At 40.5% G+C, this 14,755-nt stretch overlaps 1 protein-coding gene and 1 long non-coding RNA gene across 3 annotated transcripts; one reads left to right on the top strand and one right to left on the bottom strand.

Annotated features, from left to right (window-relative positions):
• Positions 1–48: 48 nt before the first annotated feature.
• Positions 49–3,421, bottom strand: FKBP11 (FKBP prolyl isomerase 11). 2 transcript variants are annotated; one of them, XM_051961992.1, is made up of 7 exons: positions 3,326–3,421; positions 2,938–3,168; positions 2,680–2,745; positions 2,234–2,321; positions 1,767–1,800; positions 1,415–1,485; positions 49–282 (listed from the first exon to the last, which is right to left on the bottom strand). In XM_051961992.1, the coding sequence occupies exons 2-7, from the start codon at positions 3,070–3,072 to the stop codon at positions 65–67; spliced, it is 612 nt and encodes a 203-aa protein (XP_051817952.1). In that variant the 5' UTR covers positions 3,073–3,168; positions 3,326–3,421; the 3' UTR covers positions 49–64. The 2 variants fall into 2 exon arrangements, with proteins under 2 accessions (XP_051817952.1, XP_051817953.1); XM_051961993.1 differs by lacking the exons at positions 2,680–2,745; positions 2,938–3,168; positions 3,326–3,421 and having other exon boundaries at positions 1,767–1,839; positions 2,234–2,327.
• Positions 3,422–3,447: 26 nt separating this feature from the next.
• Positions 3,448–4,232, top strand: LOC127538297 (uncharacterized). Its single transcript, XR_007947717.1, has 2 exons — positions 3,448–3,544; positions 3,689–4,232. It is a non-coding gene; the product is annotated as an uncharacterized LOC127538297 (long non-coding RNA).
• The last annotated feature ends 10,523 nt before the right edge of the window (positions 4,233–14,755 follow it).

Here is a 14,755-nt window from a genome sequence, read left to right as displayed (position 1 = left end):
TCCCACTCTCATCCTGCTCATAAAAGCATCCCAAAAGGAACCATAAAATAAAAGGGAAAAGGTTTTATTTTTTTTTGCTTTTATTTTTCTTCTCCTCTTTGAGTTTCTTCTTAGAGATCTTGGGGCTGCTGGCTTTGCTGTACAGGTAGTAACCAATGAGACCCAGAAGGGCTGGTACCAAGCATATGCCCAGAAGAGGAAAGAGAGTTTTCACCAGCTTTTGCCAGTAGTTGGCTCGTACCAAGGCGATCAATTCCACTTCAAACTGCAGCACTGCATCCCCTGGGGAGGCAGACAGGGTTTTTAGTATCAGTCATTACTAGACATATTAGCACTGAAGCAGAACCTGAAATGAAGCTAGGGCCACTAGAGAAACCAAGCAAAGTTAGGAAAACCCTTAAAACTTGTGTTCATCATCCCTAAATCTAAAGCTGAAGGAATGACAGGCTCTAAGCAAAAACTGGTGATAATATGATAAAGGGGCCTGTTCTGATCTCTAAGGCTAGGTTAGACAAGAATTATCTCAGCATTCTCAAATCTCTTTGCAAATCTAAAAACAGAATGATGTGTTTGGATGTTTTCTATTCCTACCTCTCCAAGTATAGCCAAATGGGTGGAATCTTTGCAACAACTGAAGTTGAGAAATGATTTAAATCCCAATTACTGAGCATGCCCAATTTGAATGCCAAAATTCCTTTAGGCTTTATTAGAAATTTATATTTTGGAAGAGGAGGAAATGTCTTAAGAAGGATGAGGAGGGAAAACAAAGTAATCCAAGTGAGCAGGGAGAGGAACAAGAAAGTAGGTTTGGAAAAAGGAAGTAGGGATAAACTGGAGCAAGCTGTGAAAAAAAAAAAGAAGTTAAATCTCAGACCTATAACCTCTTTCTTTGTCCTTACTCTAGATTTGGACCCAAGACACTCAAAATATTGTAGCTAATAAAACACATTATGATCAGGAGCTGCACAAAATGATACATGCTAGACATTGGCAAATATTTGCTGAGGGTTTTTAATATGGTGGCAGTAGCTCCACAGAGTGAGGTTTATTTTTAAAACTTGCTGGTGTGTGTGTGTGTGTGTGTGTGTGTGTGTGTGTGCGCGCGTGTGTGTGTGTGTGTGTGTGTGTGTGTGTTTTAAACCTTCCTGAGGAGAGAAAAGTCACAGAAAGGAAAAGTAATATGGGGAAAGATATGGGTCATAAGAAGAAGTGGGGAAACAGTCCCTTGTGGCTTCCAAAGGCCAAGACTGGCTTCAGAAACCTGACAGGCTAACTACTTTTTGTCCTAAATAGACTAATAAGAGATGAAAACTAGAGACCCTAAGCATCCCAAAGAACCAACCAACACTTTTCAAAATGTAACTTAACTTAACATTCAGGAACTCAGAATTTGGAGGAATCTTGGTGTGTTTACCTGGGATAGATGGGGGAAATCCACGTTTTCCATAAGCCAAGTGAGGGGGAATGATTGCCCTTCGCTTCTCTCTAAGAGAGAGGACACAAATCAAAGCCAGTGGGCAGGAAGGCCTGGAGTCCTGCACCATTCCCTTGCATCCTGATAAATTATGCTCTATATCCACAGATGTACATCCAAAAAGAGCTCCATTTCTTTCACCCAACCATCAAAGAGTGAAAGTCAAGAGCCCAAGCTCTCCAAAATTTCTCTAACAAAACCACCCCCTTAATGACTGAAATGGTGTTCTGCATTTTGAGATTTCAATAACAGAACAATGTTTCCAGGACTGTCCCCACCCAACAAGACTTACCCCACACACATGTCCAGCAGGCTCTGCTCCAGGCCTTAGTAATGGCAGGAAAACAACCAGGGAAAAGACACAACTGAATGGATAGGGAAGTGGAGTCAAAGATTCTCCCACTTCCCTTAAAGCATAAAAACCTTGGTCCCCTTCCCAATCCTTTCAAGTTCTCTAATATCATAGGGATAGGAGAGAGAGGTTGGCTATAAATGAGTGAGGTGTGAATTAGAGCCCTTAGTTTTAAACCTATATTTTAGAATTATAAAGTGTTTTTGTCCTTTTCTTCCTCACAACAAATCAAGTCATCCAGCACAAGTAGGCCCAGGAGCCCGATTCCAAAAGCAATTCCTTTGAAGCAGGTAGGACCACAAGTCAGTGGTTTCACTGCCTCTGGAGGACCAATGCCAGATGCCAACTTGGAGCATCCTACCAGAAGAGATCTAGACATGATTTTGGGGCAAAAACTCTAGGGATACCTGGGATGACCTGCTTTTGACCAAGCTCTATAACCAAGGGGTCCCTGGTGAGTGAGGTGTCAACTATTCGTCCATCTTCAAGGCTGCCCTGAGGGAGAAGACATCAACAACCACCAGATTATTTTCCCCTAAGATTGCCACTCCCGTACCCCCAAGTCTTTGCTCCCCCCCCAAATCTCAGAGGATCCACACTGCCTCCTGGGCTTATTGTACTCAGGCCTAGGGGAGCCCCAACAAAGTTAGACCCCGCTCATAATAGTCCCGAGGTGTCCTGTGCAATCTGGAGGGTCCCTAGGTAGAGACAGTAAAACCACCCCCGCTACATGCTCCTGGCACAAGGGAAGGGGGCGGGGCAGCTCCACTCTCTTAGCTCCTCGCCACGTGTCCCAGTCAAAGCTGACGTGTTTCCGTGGGGCCCCAACCCCAAGCCCAGATGGGTTCTTCACCGTATAGTGAATGTGCAGAGTATCTCCGAAGGTGGCGGGCTCGCGGCAGGCCTCCGGGGGCTCTACCTACAACAGATAGCCGGAGGCAAGGCTTGGAGAAAGGGAGGAGGAGGAGAGAGGAAGGGGGAAAGGCTCGCTTCTCCTGGGGAATCCAGGGTGCCCCCACTCCCACTTAGTACAGAGTCTTTCCCACCCCAGGAGTAGGGGTCCGGAGGTACAAGGGCGGGTTTGGGGGGGGCGGGGTGCTTTCCCTCTCACCAGTGTTTCTAGTTGGAGAGTCCGGATGGAACTTTCAGTTTCAGGCCCGGGCTCCGCGAGACTGCTCGTGCCTCCCAGAAGCAGCAGCAGTAGGAGCAGTGGCGGAGACTGGAACAGGAGGAGCTTGGAGGCCATGGCAGGACGTGGGGCGTGGGCACGTGTGGGCTTTGGGTCGCGCGGCCGGGGGAAAGCAGCGAAGACGAGCGGAGAGTCTTGGGAGCCCCAACCAGGCTGGACAGGATGGGGCAGAATGAGCTCCTCCTCCGCCACCCTTCCCCGGGACCGGGCCCCGCCTCCCACGCAGTTAGGAGAAAGCTACGGGGAGGTGCTTCCCCTGCCCCGGGGTTGGGGAAGCCAACCCTAAACCCAAATCCAAAAGACTTTGCACCTGATGGAGGTGGCCTCCGGACCCACAAAGAAGCTTGATTTGCTCTCAGAGAGAGATCTCGTGAAAAGTACCGCCTTCCCTGTGCATCAGCACCACCACTCCCTTTCGGGGCCATTTCTGTTGTCTGCATTTCCTGCTCCTCAGGGAACACTTTGGGAAGTGTGGAGATCAGTTTCCATTTGGGATTGGGTTGTGTGGAAGCCTGACTCCTCCCACGAGGTGGTACCCAGCTGTTGGTGGGGGAAGGAGGGGGGCTTGAGGATATTCCAGGGCCAAAATGTTGGAGAAAATGGCCCCGGGGCAGCTCCAGGTCTTCCTCCAGAGTCCTAACATTTTTTTCCTCTTTCCTGCCAATTATTATAGAACTTCAGAACTTGAGAGTTGGAAGAGATCTTCGGCGGCTATTTGGTCCAACTCATAACCAAAAAGAATCCTCATTATAACATATCCAACAAGTGACCATCCCATTGACGAGTGAGGAGAAAAATTCCAGTGAGGAGAAATCACTGAGGCAGGCCTTCACCCCTTTTATATATGTCCCCTAAATCTGCCTCTTTGCAACATCAATTTATTGCTTCTGGAGATCAGAGATCCTAGTATTTTCATATGACAAACCTTCAAATAATTGAAGAATTATATTCTTCCTGAATCTTTTCTTCCAGACTAAACATCCTCAATTCCTTCATCTGACATTATTTCTGGTTGCCCTCCTCTGAATATAGCTCATCTTTCTTAAACTGTGATGCCTAGAACTGAACATGGTCTGATGAAGGCAGAATACTGTTACCTTCTTAATCAGATGCTTCTCAATACAGCAAAGATTATAGTAGTGTTTTTGTTTTTGGCTACCACATCACACTGTTCACTCAGATTGAGTTCAATAAACCATCTTCAAATGGCCACATAACTGCATTCTCCAGCCTAAACTTTTTTATTTGTAAATTTTTATTTTAAACTTAAATACAAAATGAGAAAAAAAATTGCCATATACACAGCAGACCATAAGAGATTAATATAAAACAATAAATTTTACATTTGAAGAAAACCTATAACACTACATATTGTTTTCAAAGCTGTCCAGCTTTTCTTTGCTTTCTTGGTTTTCTTTTGTTTTCTGCTGTACACCTTTTACTTTACTTTTTCCCTTCCCAACATAAAAAGGAGGCTACAAGTAGGGGTAGATATATATATATATAAAAACACATATATATACACACACATAGATATCTGTAAACATACACATATATACACATACACATACATGTAAGACTATCCTGTGCTTATTCCCTTTTATCATCTTTCTCTGAAGGAATTCCTTCATAAATCCAAGTTTTTCCATATTTTTCTAAATTAACAGCTCATAATTTCCTATACCACAGCAATATTCCCACCCAATCACATCCTGAAAGATAATTTATGAAAGTTTTCCCCAAAATTTTCTGCATTCCTTCCAATCTTTTCTATATGACTTTTATTTATGTAAGAAAATTTTAATTTAAAATAATCAAAATTAGCCTTTTTATACTTCAAAAATACTCTTCCCTTATGTAGTTTAAGGTCTGATGCTGCTGAATCTACTTCCATTACTTCAATTACATTGTTGATCTTTTGTTTTTCCAAATGAACTTTATTATTCCAACAGTAATTTTTTTTGAGTAATTTAATTGGGATGATATTGAATAAGCATAGTAGATAGAGCAACAGCCCTGAAGTCAGGAGGACCTGAGTTCAAATTTGACCTCAGACACTTAATACTTCCTGTGTGACCCTGGGCAAGTCACTTAATCGCAATTGCCTCAGGAAAAAAAAAGTCATTAAAAAAATTATAATGGCTTTACCTACCCATGAACAATAAATATTACTTCAATTATTTCAATCTGAATTTATTTGTATGAAAAGTGCATGATATTTATGTTCATGTAGTTCTTGTGTCTGTTTTGGTAGTTTGTAACCAGGTATTTTATGCTGTCCAGGGATTTTGAATGATCTAACACAATATCAAATATTGCAAATAGTGTAGTTTCTCTATTTTATACTTTTGATTAAATCCATTTTAACTTTGTCTGAGATCATGTTTGTTTACCTACTAAATCCTATCCCGGGCCTTTATTTTATCTTTGTGTATGTATCTCTCATTTTCATGTTTTCTGAAAGCAACATATTGTTGAATTCAGATTTTTAATCTGCAATTTTTTGCCATTTTATGGATAAATTCATCCCATTCATATTCTAAGCTGCAATTAATTGTTGTGGATTTTCCTCCTATTTTTCTTCATTATCGTTCTCTCCTTATTTATCCTGGCTCTCCTTATTCTTTTGCATTAATTCTGTTACTTTGCCCTCCTACTCTTTAACCTACCCATCGTTCTTGAGAGTCTCTCCCTTATCCTCTCCCACTAGCCTATTCCCTTGCTCTCTTATTTCTTTCTGAAATTAGGAGATTTTTATACTCTAGATACATATGCTGTTTTTCCCTCTTTAATCCATTCCCAATGAGAATAATATTTCAGTTCCATCCTGTAGTTGTGAAGTTGACTTTCTTTTAATCCAAATGTAAGACTTCATGTTTTTCCCTATGAAATTAATCTTACTTGATTCAATCCAATGTTGTCCAAAGTGGAGTGCTCCCATCCAGCCCTCTCCAACTGTGCTTCCTTCCATCCCTGGCAACATGAAAATAAAGAGCAAGAAAGAAGAAAAAAGACAGATGGGGCAAAGAGACAGACAGATAGACAAATAATAGACAAGACTAGTTAAGATAATGAAGGAGGCAAAAGCGATTAGCCCAGCAAACTCATCCTCCAACTTGGTACACAGACATTCAAATATCATGAAACAACTCTAGATGATCCCTGTTGAGGTTTCCCCTTGTTCATCATTCTCAACTTTGCTTTTTGAAAGTTATCATAATACTGGTATTTTTTTCTTTTCATTTTCTTTTGTATATTTGATTCAATTTAAACATACATTTACATGTGTATATCTATCTATCGATCTATATATTTTACCATGTCTAACATACCATGTGGGAATACAGAAGACAAACTAATAAGTGATTGGGAAGATATTAATATCTAGAAAATTCCATTCTTCAGTGCAATTAGGTATTTTGTAATAAGCAGAATGTAAATAGACTGTTATCTTCTTGAGAATAGGGTCTGTCTCACTTCTATTATTTAAAAATGGCTTGTTGAACTAAATTGAATTGAGATAGAAGGATTTTTTTCCCCCAGCTGGGATGAAAGCTTCATGAAGGAAATAGGAAATTGTAAATTTAAAACTGAAAGGGACCTAAGAAGGCATCTTAGAAAGCAATCCCTTCAATTTTACAGACACACTAAATGAGACCAAGTGCTTGAGCTAGACTTTGAAGAACAGTCATAGACAGATGTAGTAGCTTAGATATTAAAGTTAGCTATAAACTTCAACTTCCATCATTCTGGCCTGAATCAAATTCTGTCAGTCGGTTTTTCATTTAGTTTTTATTCATTGCTGGGTTCTTCTCCTTTTTCAGTGTGTTGACATAAATTGTTCAGTAAATTTTTCCAAGTTCAAGAAATTGCTTGAAAATTCTGTTTTGTGAATTTGGGGGAAGTATATATTTTGAGGCTTTATTTTTTGAGGAAAGAATTTTGAAATGAAATCTTTCAACTTTCTAAAAATGATATATTCTAGAATTGTCCCAAGGATTTAAATTAAGTCTTTCTTTTCTGAAAATCAACAAGCAACATTTTCTGTCTGCTATAAATACACGGCATCATGCTAGGTAATTGTGATAGGTAGACATGGGGATAGGAAAAGGTATACAATATGGTGACTTTTTAAATATATTGTCTCTCTGCCCCTTCCCCCTCTATTAGAAGGTGAAGTCCTTGAGAATTCTGTTTTTCTTTTTGTATCCCAAGCATTTAGCACAGTGATTGACATACTATAGATTTTATAAGTGCATATATGCATTGAATCATTCATTCATAGCACTCCAAAATCTGGCCCCAATCAATTTTCTAGTCTTACTTCCCTTTAACTTATTTTATATCACCATCAAACTGCACTACTTGCTGTCTCTTGAACTTTCATTTTGTTCTTTCCTAGTTTTACTTTTGCTCATGATGGATGTACCCCATATCAGAAAAGAGCATGTGCAGTTATTAAAATCCTTTCCATCTTTCAAAGAGAAGTTTAGGTGAGTATGACCAGTCTATGTAGGTGAAATATAGAAAGATAAATCTGAATTCCATGGAGGGATTCCTAGAGTTAAACTCCTTGAAGGTTAAAATCTTTACTTATTCCTTTTTGAGGTGGTTTAACAGTTGATTACCCTAATTCCTGTACAAGGATTTCAACATCCACCAGCAGGGGGCAGCAGGAACCCACAGATGAAACCAAAATGGATTCAACCCATATAGGAATACCAAACGATTGGCTTTAGGTTGAGTTTGAGTTATCAGCAGTAAAGTCTTCACTGCATCACTGAAAAGTTGGAAATGGATGTATTCTGGTAGGGATTCAATTCTTAAGATATTCTCCTTCCCTTCCCTCCAAATATCATCCACTCTTAGTATCCTTAGCTACAGGATTCCTTCTCCCTTTCCCATTCTATAACTTCCTGCTCTCTTTTCATGAGATTGTGTAATATTTTCTCAGCTTGGCCAAAGTAATTTTCTACAGTTTGGAAGGTACTTTGGAGATCATCTCCAAGCCCCTCATTTTACTGATGAGAAATCTTGGCCCAGAAGGGTTAATTTGTCAAAGATCACATATTTAGTTCTAGTAAGGATGGACCAGATGATCTCAGAGATCTCTTTCATCTGTAGAATTCTGGTTCTCCTAAGCCTGAGCTATTGCAGGTTGAGACAGATTCCTGTCCTATAATTATTCCTGTCCTCTCCATCAAAAACTCAGGTTTTGGGGATTGAAATTTAGGATGATAGGAGTTGGACCTCAGCGCTAAACTCAGAGTGGGTAATTATCTTATTAGACCTTGTTTCACCAAGAATCTCCTTGTCTTAAAAAGTAGTTGTCTTATTGGGGTAAATTTGGGGGGTGGGAGTGGAAACAGGTCATATTGGTCTCTCTCTACCCTTGTATATCTCAAGTCTTCCTCCATCTTTTCTCTCTCTTCTTCCACTTCAATCAACTAACCAATCAATCAACATGTATTTATTCAGTTCTTACTATGTACCAAGCATTGAGCTAGGTATTGGGAATACAAATACAAAGAATGAAACAATTCCTACTCAAAAGGAGCTTACATTCTAATGGAGGACACAAGTACATATAAAAATGAATATAAAGTTAATAAATGAAATATATACAAAGTAGGTAAATACAAGATAATTTGGAAGTGAGGGCACTAACTAAATGGGGCATCTAGAAAGTTTTTATGCAGATTAGGAACATTAAAGGAAAAAAGAGACTGTATGATTTGTGGAAAGGAGAGAGTGCATTCCAGGTATGTGGGATGGCCAGTGCACAGGAAAAGGGAAGAATCAAATGTCCTATATGAGATAAAAGAGAGAAGGCCAATTTGGCTAGATCAGATAGAGGGAGTAATATCCAAGATGGCTGGAAAAATGAGGGAGGGGATCTGTTATGTGAGCTTTACAAGCCAAACAGATTTTATATTTTATCCCAGAGGTAATAGAAAGCCAATGGAGTTGGTTGATTGGGAGAGTCATATGGTCAGATCTCTACTTAAAAGAATATGGATAGCAATATATAGGATAGACTAGAATAGGTTTGGAAAACTTGAGGTAGGGATCCCAATTAGGCTGGATCAGTCCAAGATTTTTATCTGGTTTCCTTTCTTCTAAGCACATTTGAAAGTACCCCTCTCCATCCAAATACCTCCTTCTCCTCCCTCATGCTTACACATAAACATTCTTCAAGGGTTTGTTCTAGAGTAGCATCAGAGATCTCCCAATTCCATTTCATACCTGAACCAGCCAATGGTTCAATCGTTAAATCAATTTCTACTTTTCTTATCTCAACACATTTGCCTTTTTTATTTCTCTAATCCTGGTCCTTCCCTCTCTTTCCATCTCAGAGTATCTTTCCTAGGATAAGGAAAGAACCATAGTCATTCAAAAACTTTGCAGGTTACCTCTCCAACATGATTCACTAGAGACCAGTGGAACACGTGGGTTCTATTATTCCACAGAACCTTATTCCATCCCCCTTGGTAGCAGTGTGAGAATGAACTCTGCTTCCACTTTCTCCTATCACCTTCACAAATGAGTACTTGTTATCTCTTAAATTAATAATAGCACCTACCTCCCAAAATTGTGAGGATAGGAGATATTTGAAAAGCACTTAGCACAATGCCTGACACATAGTAGGCACCATATAAGTGCTAGCTATTATGTTATTGTTGTTATTCTATGTGACACTTAGTTCATTCAAAGTTAAAAGTGAGGGGCCTGGAAAGAAACATGCTCTTAAATAATTCCTTCCTACTGGTATTCACAAACCCATTCAGGTCACTCTGAGTATATGAAAATCTAGAGAACACACAAATAATTGGTTCTCAGATCCTTCTCTGAGGTGTCTTAAATATTTGGCACAGTGCCTAGGCATAGGTTATATACTCAATTGTTCTGCCCGGTTTTTGGAGCATAACTTAGTGGTTTTGGGGAGAAAGGGAGGAGAACAACTTGGAAGTTTTCACTCATTATTCCAGCCCTGAGTTTGACATACACTTGGCATACACCTCTCTGTCCTCATTCCCCAGGAAAAAGAGATGGGGCTTCTTTTTGGGAAAGGCTCTACTGGAGGAAGGCAGGGAGCCCTAGGGTAATCCTTTACTCCTAGTTTATACCAAGGGGTCAACTTTCATTACGATCTGGACTATGACAATGATTTCCTAAAAGTTTTTTAGCCTCCAGTCTCTCCCCACTCCAATTAATCTTTCATTATCTGTCAGACTAATTTTCCTTATAGATTTGGTTATTTCTCTGCTCAGAAATCTTCAATGGTTCCCTATTGCCCATCAAGTAATGTTCAAATTTTCTTACTCAGAATTTAAAGATCACAATCTCTGCCATATCTTATATTACTCTCTAGTATGCTTTCTATACTTCAAACTAGACCATTTTCTGCCTCATTAACATAGCTCATATTTTCTCTCTTCTGGAGCTTTAAACATGTTAGCCTTTATACCTGAAACACCCTCCCATCTTTTGACTATTAACAGTATACCTATCCTTTAAAACCCAATTAAAATGCCACATCCCTCCAGGAAACCCTCCCTGATCCCTCAAATTAGTAATGACCTCCTGTAAACTTCACATAGTGTTTTGATTTGCACCTGATCCCAAGTAAGGATTATCCAGATAAACCCACTAGACTCTAGGTTCCATGAATGTGGTATCTATGATTATCTAACCTTCTATCTCTATTCAAGTGCCTAATAAGTGTTTAAATGAAAAATGAAATAACAGAGGGCTGGAGGGTTCACCTAGCTGACTGGGGAGGGGATCGCTTTGTTACCTTTCTGGTAGTTCCATCATAATCCCATTCCTACTATTTTATATGAAAAGGCAAATTAGTGCTTTATCATAAGGCATCATTTCCTCAATAGCCTTGCTCCACAATATGTATGCTATTTAGGTAAGATTACACATTAAATTATCAACACCTTTTATTACACATGATGGCATCAGCAGAGTAAAATCTTAAGAAAAAATGGAGGAAGAATATAGGTAAATTTTGTTTGTAGGGGAAAGAAGAGGAAGAGGTAGTACTCAAAATTTGGCTTGCTATCGAGTAGGGTAGGGCAGATTGGATTTTAAGACACAGAGAATTGCCCAGGGGAGGTAAGTGGGAGCCAGTTAGTTGGTTGAATAAGAGAGAAGCACTTGAAAGCCTGAATGAGAAGGGACCTTTAAGTATAAGGGATGGGAGAAGGGTGATGGAGTTGAACTGAAGAAAAATAGTCTTAATTTCACAATTGTGCTTAGAGTTAGATCAAATGCTTCTCCCAAATCCATTCATCCATTCCTTTCCCAATAGAGGAAGGTGAAACTTGACTAGGCAGGCACAGATCATTAAGACCTTAGAAGTCAAGGTTACTAAAGGACATTTGTACCAAAGGACTTTATATGAGAAAAGTTTTAATTCAGCCAGTTTTTACTCTTGTTTGCTCAGAGCTAGAGGATAGTATATGTCCCTAAGACTAGCCCTACAAGAACAAAGGGGAAGGCTCTTTCCCAGGAGCCAGAGGAGGAATTTCTGAAGAATACATACTTTTTGGTGATGAGGTAACAAGGAATTAGGTTTGGAGAAGAGGTAATCCATCATCCAGATAAAATGGATCAAAGCACATTAAGCATATCTCAAAACAATTACTTTGTACACTCAGTAACTGTACAGAGCCCAGTAAATTAGGTCTTGTCAGGCCTAGGTGGTTTGACATAAAAAGTGGATTCCCATTCCATTTAGGATAATCTGCCTGTGTGCATGTTTGCATTGGGGAGGTTAGGAGATTGTTGATCCATCAGGAAAGATCAAAATGCATTCTTCCTCCAGCAGGAGTCACTTTAAAACTGTTAAATGGATGGCAGTGAAGCTAATGGTTAAATTAAAAACAGGGCAGTATCATTGATATAGCCAATTCTGGATTGAGGGAATTCCCTCTACCAATGCAGTGGCCCCTTCTACAAAGAATATTTGAGAGTTGCCTAGAGCAATTTGAAGTGAGGTGACTTGAGGCCAGTTCTAGTAGTATACTACCTCTGAGTTAAGATAGTTAAATCCTCCCAGGAACAAAGATGCCAAAATCCATCCAAATTTTACTCCCTGACACCTTTTTATAGTTTATGGTAGAGTGAGACAGAAGCAGTTCTCTAAATCATTTCTTTATACTTTCCCCCCCTTCTTCTCCCCATCCCCAAACTCCACCCTGGTAAGGCTGCCTTCCATGACTCAGTTCATGGAAGACTAAAGAAACAGAGGTGGGTTAAGGGTTGAACCTTCCTCACTCCAAAGTCGTGTCTCATTTGCCGCTGTATGAAAGAGAGGATATCCAGTCCAAAGCTACATAAAACATGTTTAATATCCAACCAGGGTCACAGTCATTGCGTATCCCACATTTTGAGCAATAAGAGAGATTGTGAGTTTGTTAAACATGTACAATCTATATTCCAGAGGAGGAGAAAGAGAAAAACCAGTTCAGAACTGCAGTAAACACTGTAACACCACACACAGACTTGGGGGCAGGGAGAATGTTTCCAGGAAAGGGGGAGTCTGAAGCCAGAGAATACAGAAAATTAAATCCACCATGGGGGTGGGGGTAGGGAAGAAGCACTCTATCTGAATGAAATGCCCTATCTTGAAGAGAGATCCAGGATAACAGGAATGCCAAGATGAAACCCCACCCTGGGGATAGGGAAGAAGGCTCCCGGGAGGCAAAAGCAGCCAAGGCAATCAGCAGTGTCTTTTCACAGTCCTCCAAAGTAGTTGAGAGGAGAGGGTCTTCAGAACAAAAAGTGTAGGGCATGAAGTAATATCCTTGGGACTTTCTATAGGAAGGCCTCCAAAGGTTTCTTCTTCCCATCACTGCCATTATTTATAAAGAATCCCTTTCAGGTAGAGGCTTTGAGATTCAGCCAAAAAAGCTACGTTCCTATTCTCCCAGGCACATTTCTTCAAAGTAGTAAGGGGAATGGGATGAGATTCTCAATTTGGTCTATTCGGCTTGACCTAAAGCTAGGACAGCTCAAGGAGAAGATAATGGTAGGGGAAATTTTAAAAAGACAAAAGTCACCATCAAGTGCAAAGAAACCAAAGAAATAGGAAGTACAGAGAGCAAAGAGATAGGAAGGAATGAAAGGAGAAAAAAGACAGAGAAGAGACAATGACAAATAAGTAAAGCAAAAGACAGAAATCTTGATACTTTCCCAGGGACAGGGCACAATTGTTAAAACAGAAAAACCAGAAACCCCAACAAACACACAAAGGCCTAGAGAGCAGGACAACTTGCAAACACCCAACACATCCCAAATAAATTATGTCACTAAGTAGCTGGCAAAAGAGGGAGCTATCCCCAAGGAAACTCTCTTCACAGTTCAATTTGGGGAAGATGAGGGGATAGAGGGCATGCTGACTTATCTGCTGCAAGGATTAAGGTGGGAGTAGAAGGGCATTCCTGGCAGACAGATATAGGGAAGGATATCCTTTTCAGGTATGGCAAAAAAAACAACAACAAAAAAACCCCAAAAAACCCTCAAACCCACCCTACCTAGAGAGGGGCCCTATACTGGGAAAGCTATAGAAAGATTCCCACAGGGGTCCCAACTTTCTAGAGGAAGGGTGTATTGAAGGGGCTGTTTTGGAGCTCAGAGCGCAGCCAGCACACACAGGAGCTCAAAAAGCAGCCTTAGGCTTCACAGAAACCTTGGGGAGACAGGACCAGGGCCTCCTAGTTCACAATTTAGTTGTTTGATACTTCCTATAGTCTTGGAAAGGGAATGTAGCAGCAGGGTTTAAAAACACACACACACACACACACACACACACACACACACACACACACACACACATAGACACACACACCCCCCTCCAATATAATAAGGTAAGGTGGTAGGGGTAGCAGATTGACTTCCACTAGGTTCCCATTTACATTTCAATAACCTTAGTTAACAAACTACACTCCAACATCCAGATTGATGTATGCATGCAGGGTGTGGAGTTCAGGAGACATGTAACTGAAGGGATGGATAAAAGGTGGAGAGGGTTGTCTGAGTACCCAGAAATAAGAATAATATTTCCATCTTTCAACGGAATCTGGGTGGAAAAGCCATGAAGAAGAGGGAAGAGATGGAGAAGAGGATGGAGGTAGAGACAACCCATTTCCAACTCTCCACTAAGCAAATCAGCTAGACTTGGAGACACCAGCAGCAGGACTGCTGAGGATGGGGAGGATATATATTTATAAGAAGGAATTTATGTATATGCATTTTCACCTGCCAACAGTCAAAGAAGATAAAAATGTAAAGCAAGCCTTTTTCTACCTTCCTCATACTGCAACTCAGTCCTTATCCTTAATAGGAGAGACTAGAATTGAAGGGTGAGACAACCTCTCCAAGCTAACAACAGAAGAAGAAAGCCACACATTCTGGAAAACCAATGAGAAAATCACCAGACAGAAGACCAGAAGAAAGAGGTCCAGAACTGACTGATAAGAGATTTCCCTGGGGAGCCTAGCCCAATCCAAATCAAAACTTTCCCCCTTTATCCTCCCTAAGGAGGAAAGGACAGGTGAGGGGAAGGTGAGGGTGAGGACAAGTGAGGAAACTGACTGTCCCAACTCTGTCCATCTCTCTAGCCCTCTTATATATTTTTCTATACATGTACACACACACACACACACAACACACACACACACAACACACACACACCCGTGCAATTTCCATGTAGAAGCAGAAGAGGAGA

Source organism: Antechinus flavipes, chromosome 5, assembly GCF_016432865.1.
Source record: "Antechinus flavipes isolate AdamAnt ecotype Samford, QLD, Australia chromosome 5, AdamAnt_v2, whole genome shotgun sequence".
NCBI lineage: Eukaryota > Metazoa > Chordata > Mammalia > Dasyuromorphia > Dasyuridae > Antechinus > Antechinus flavipes.
The sequence above is the reverse complement of the archived record's forward strand: the minus strand, read 5'-3'. Positions and strand labels throughout refer to the sequence as shown.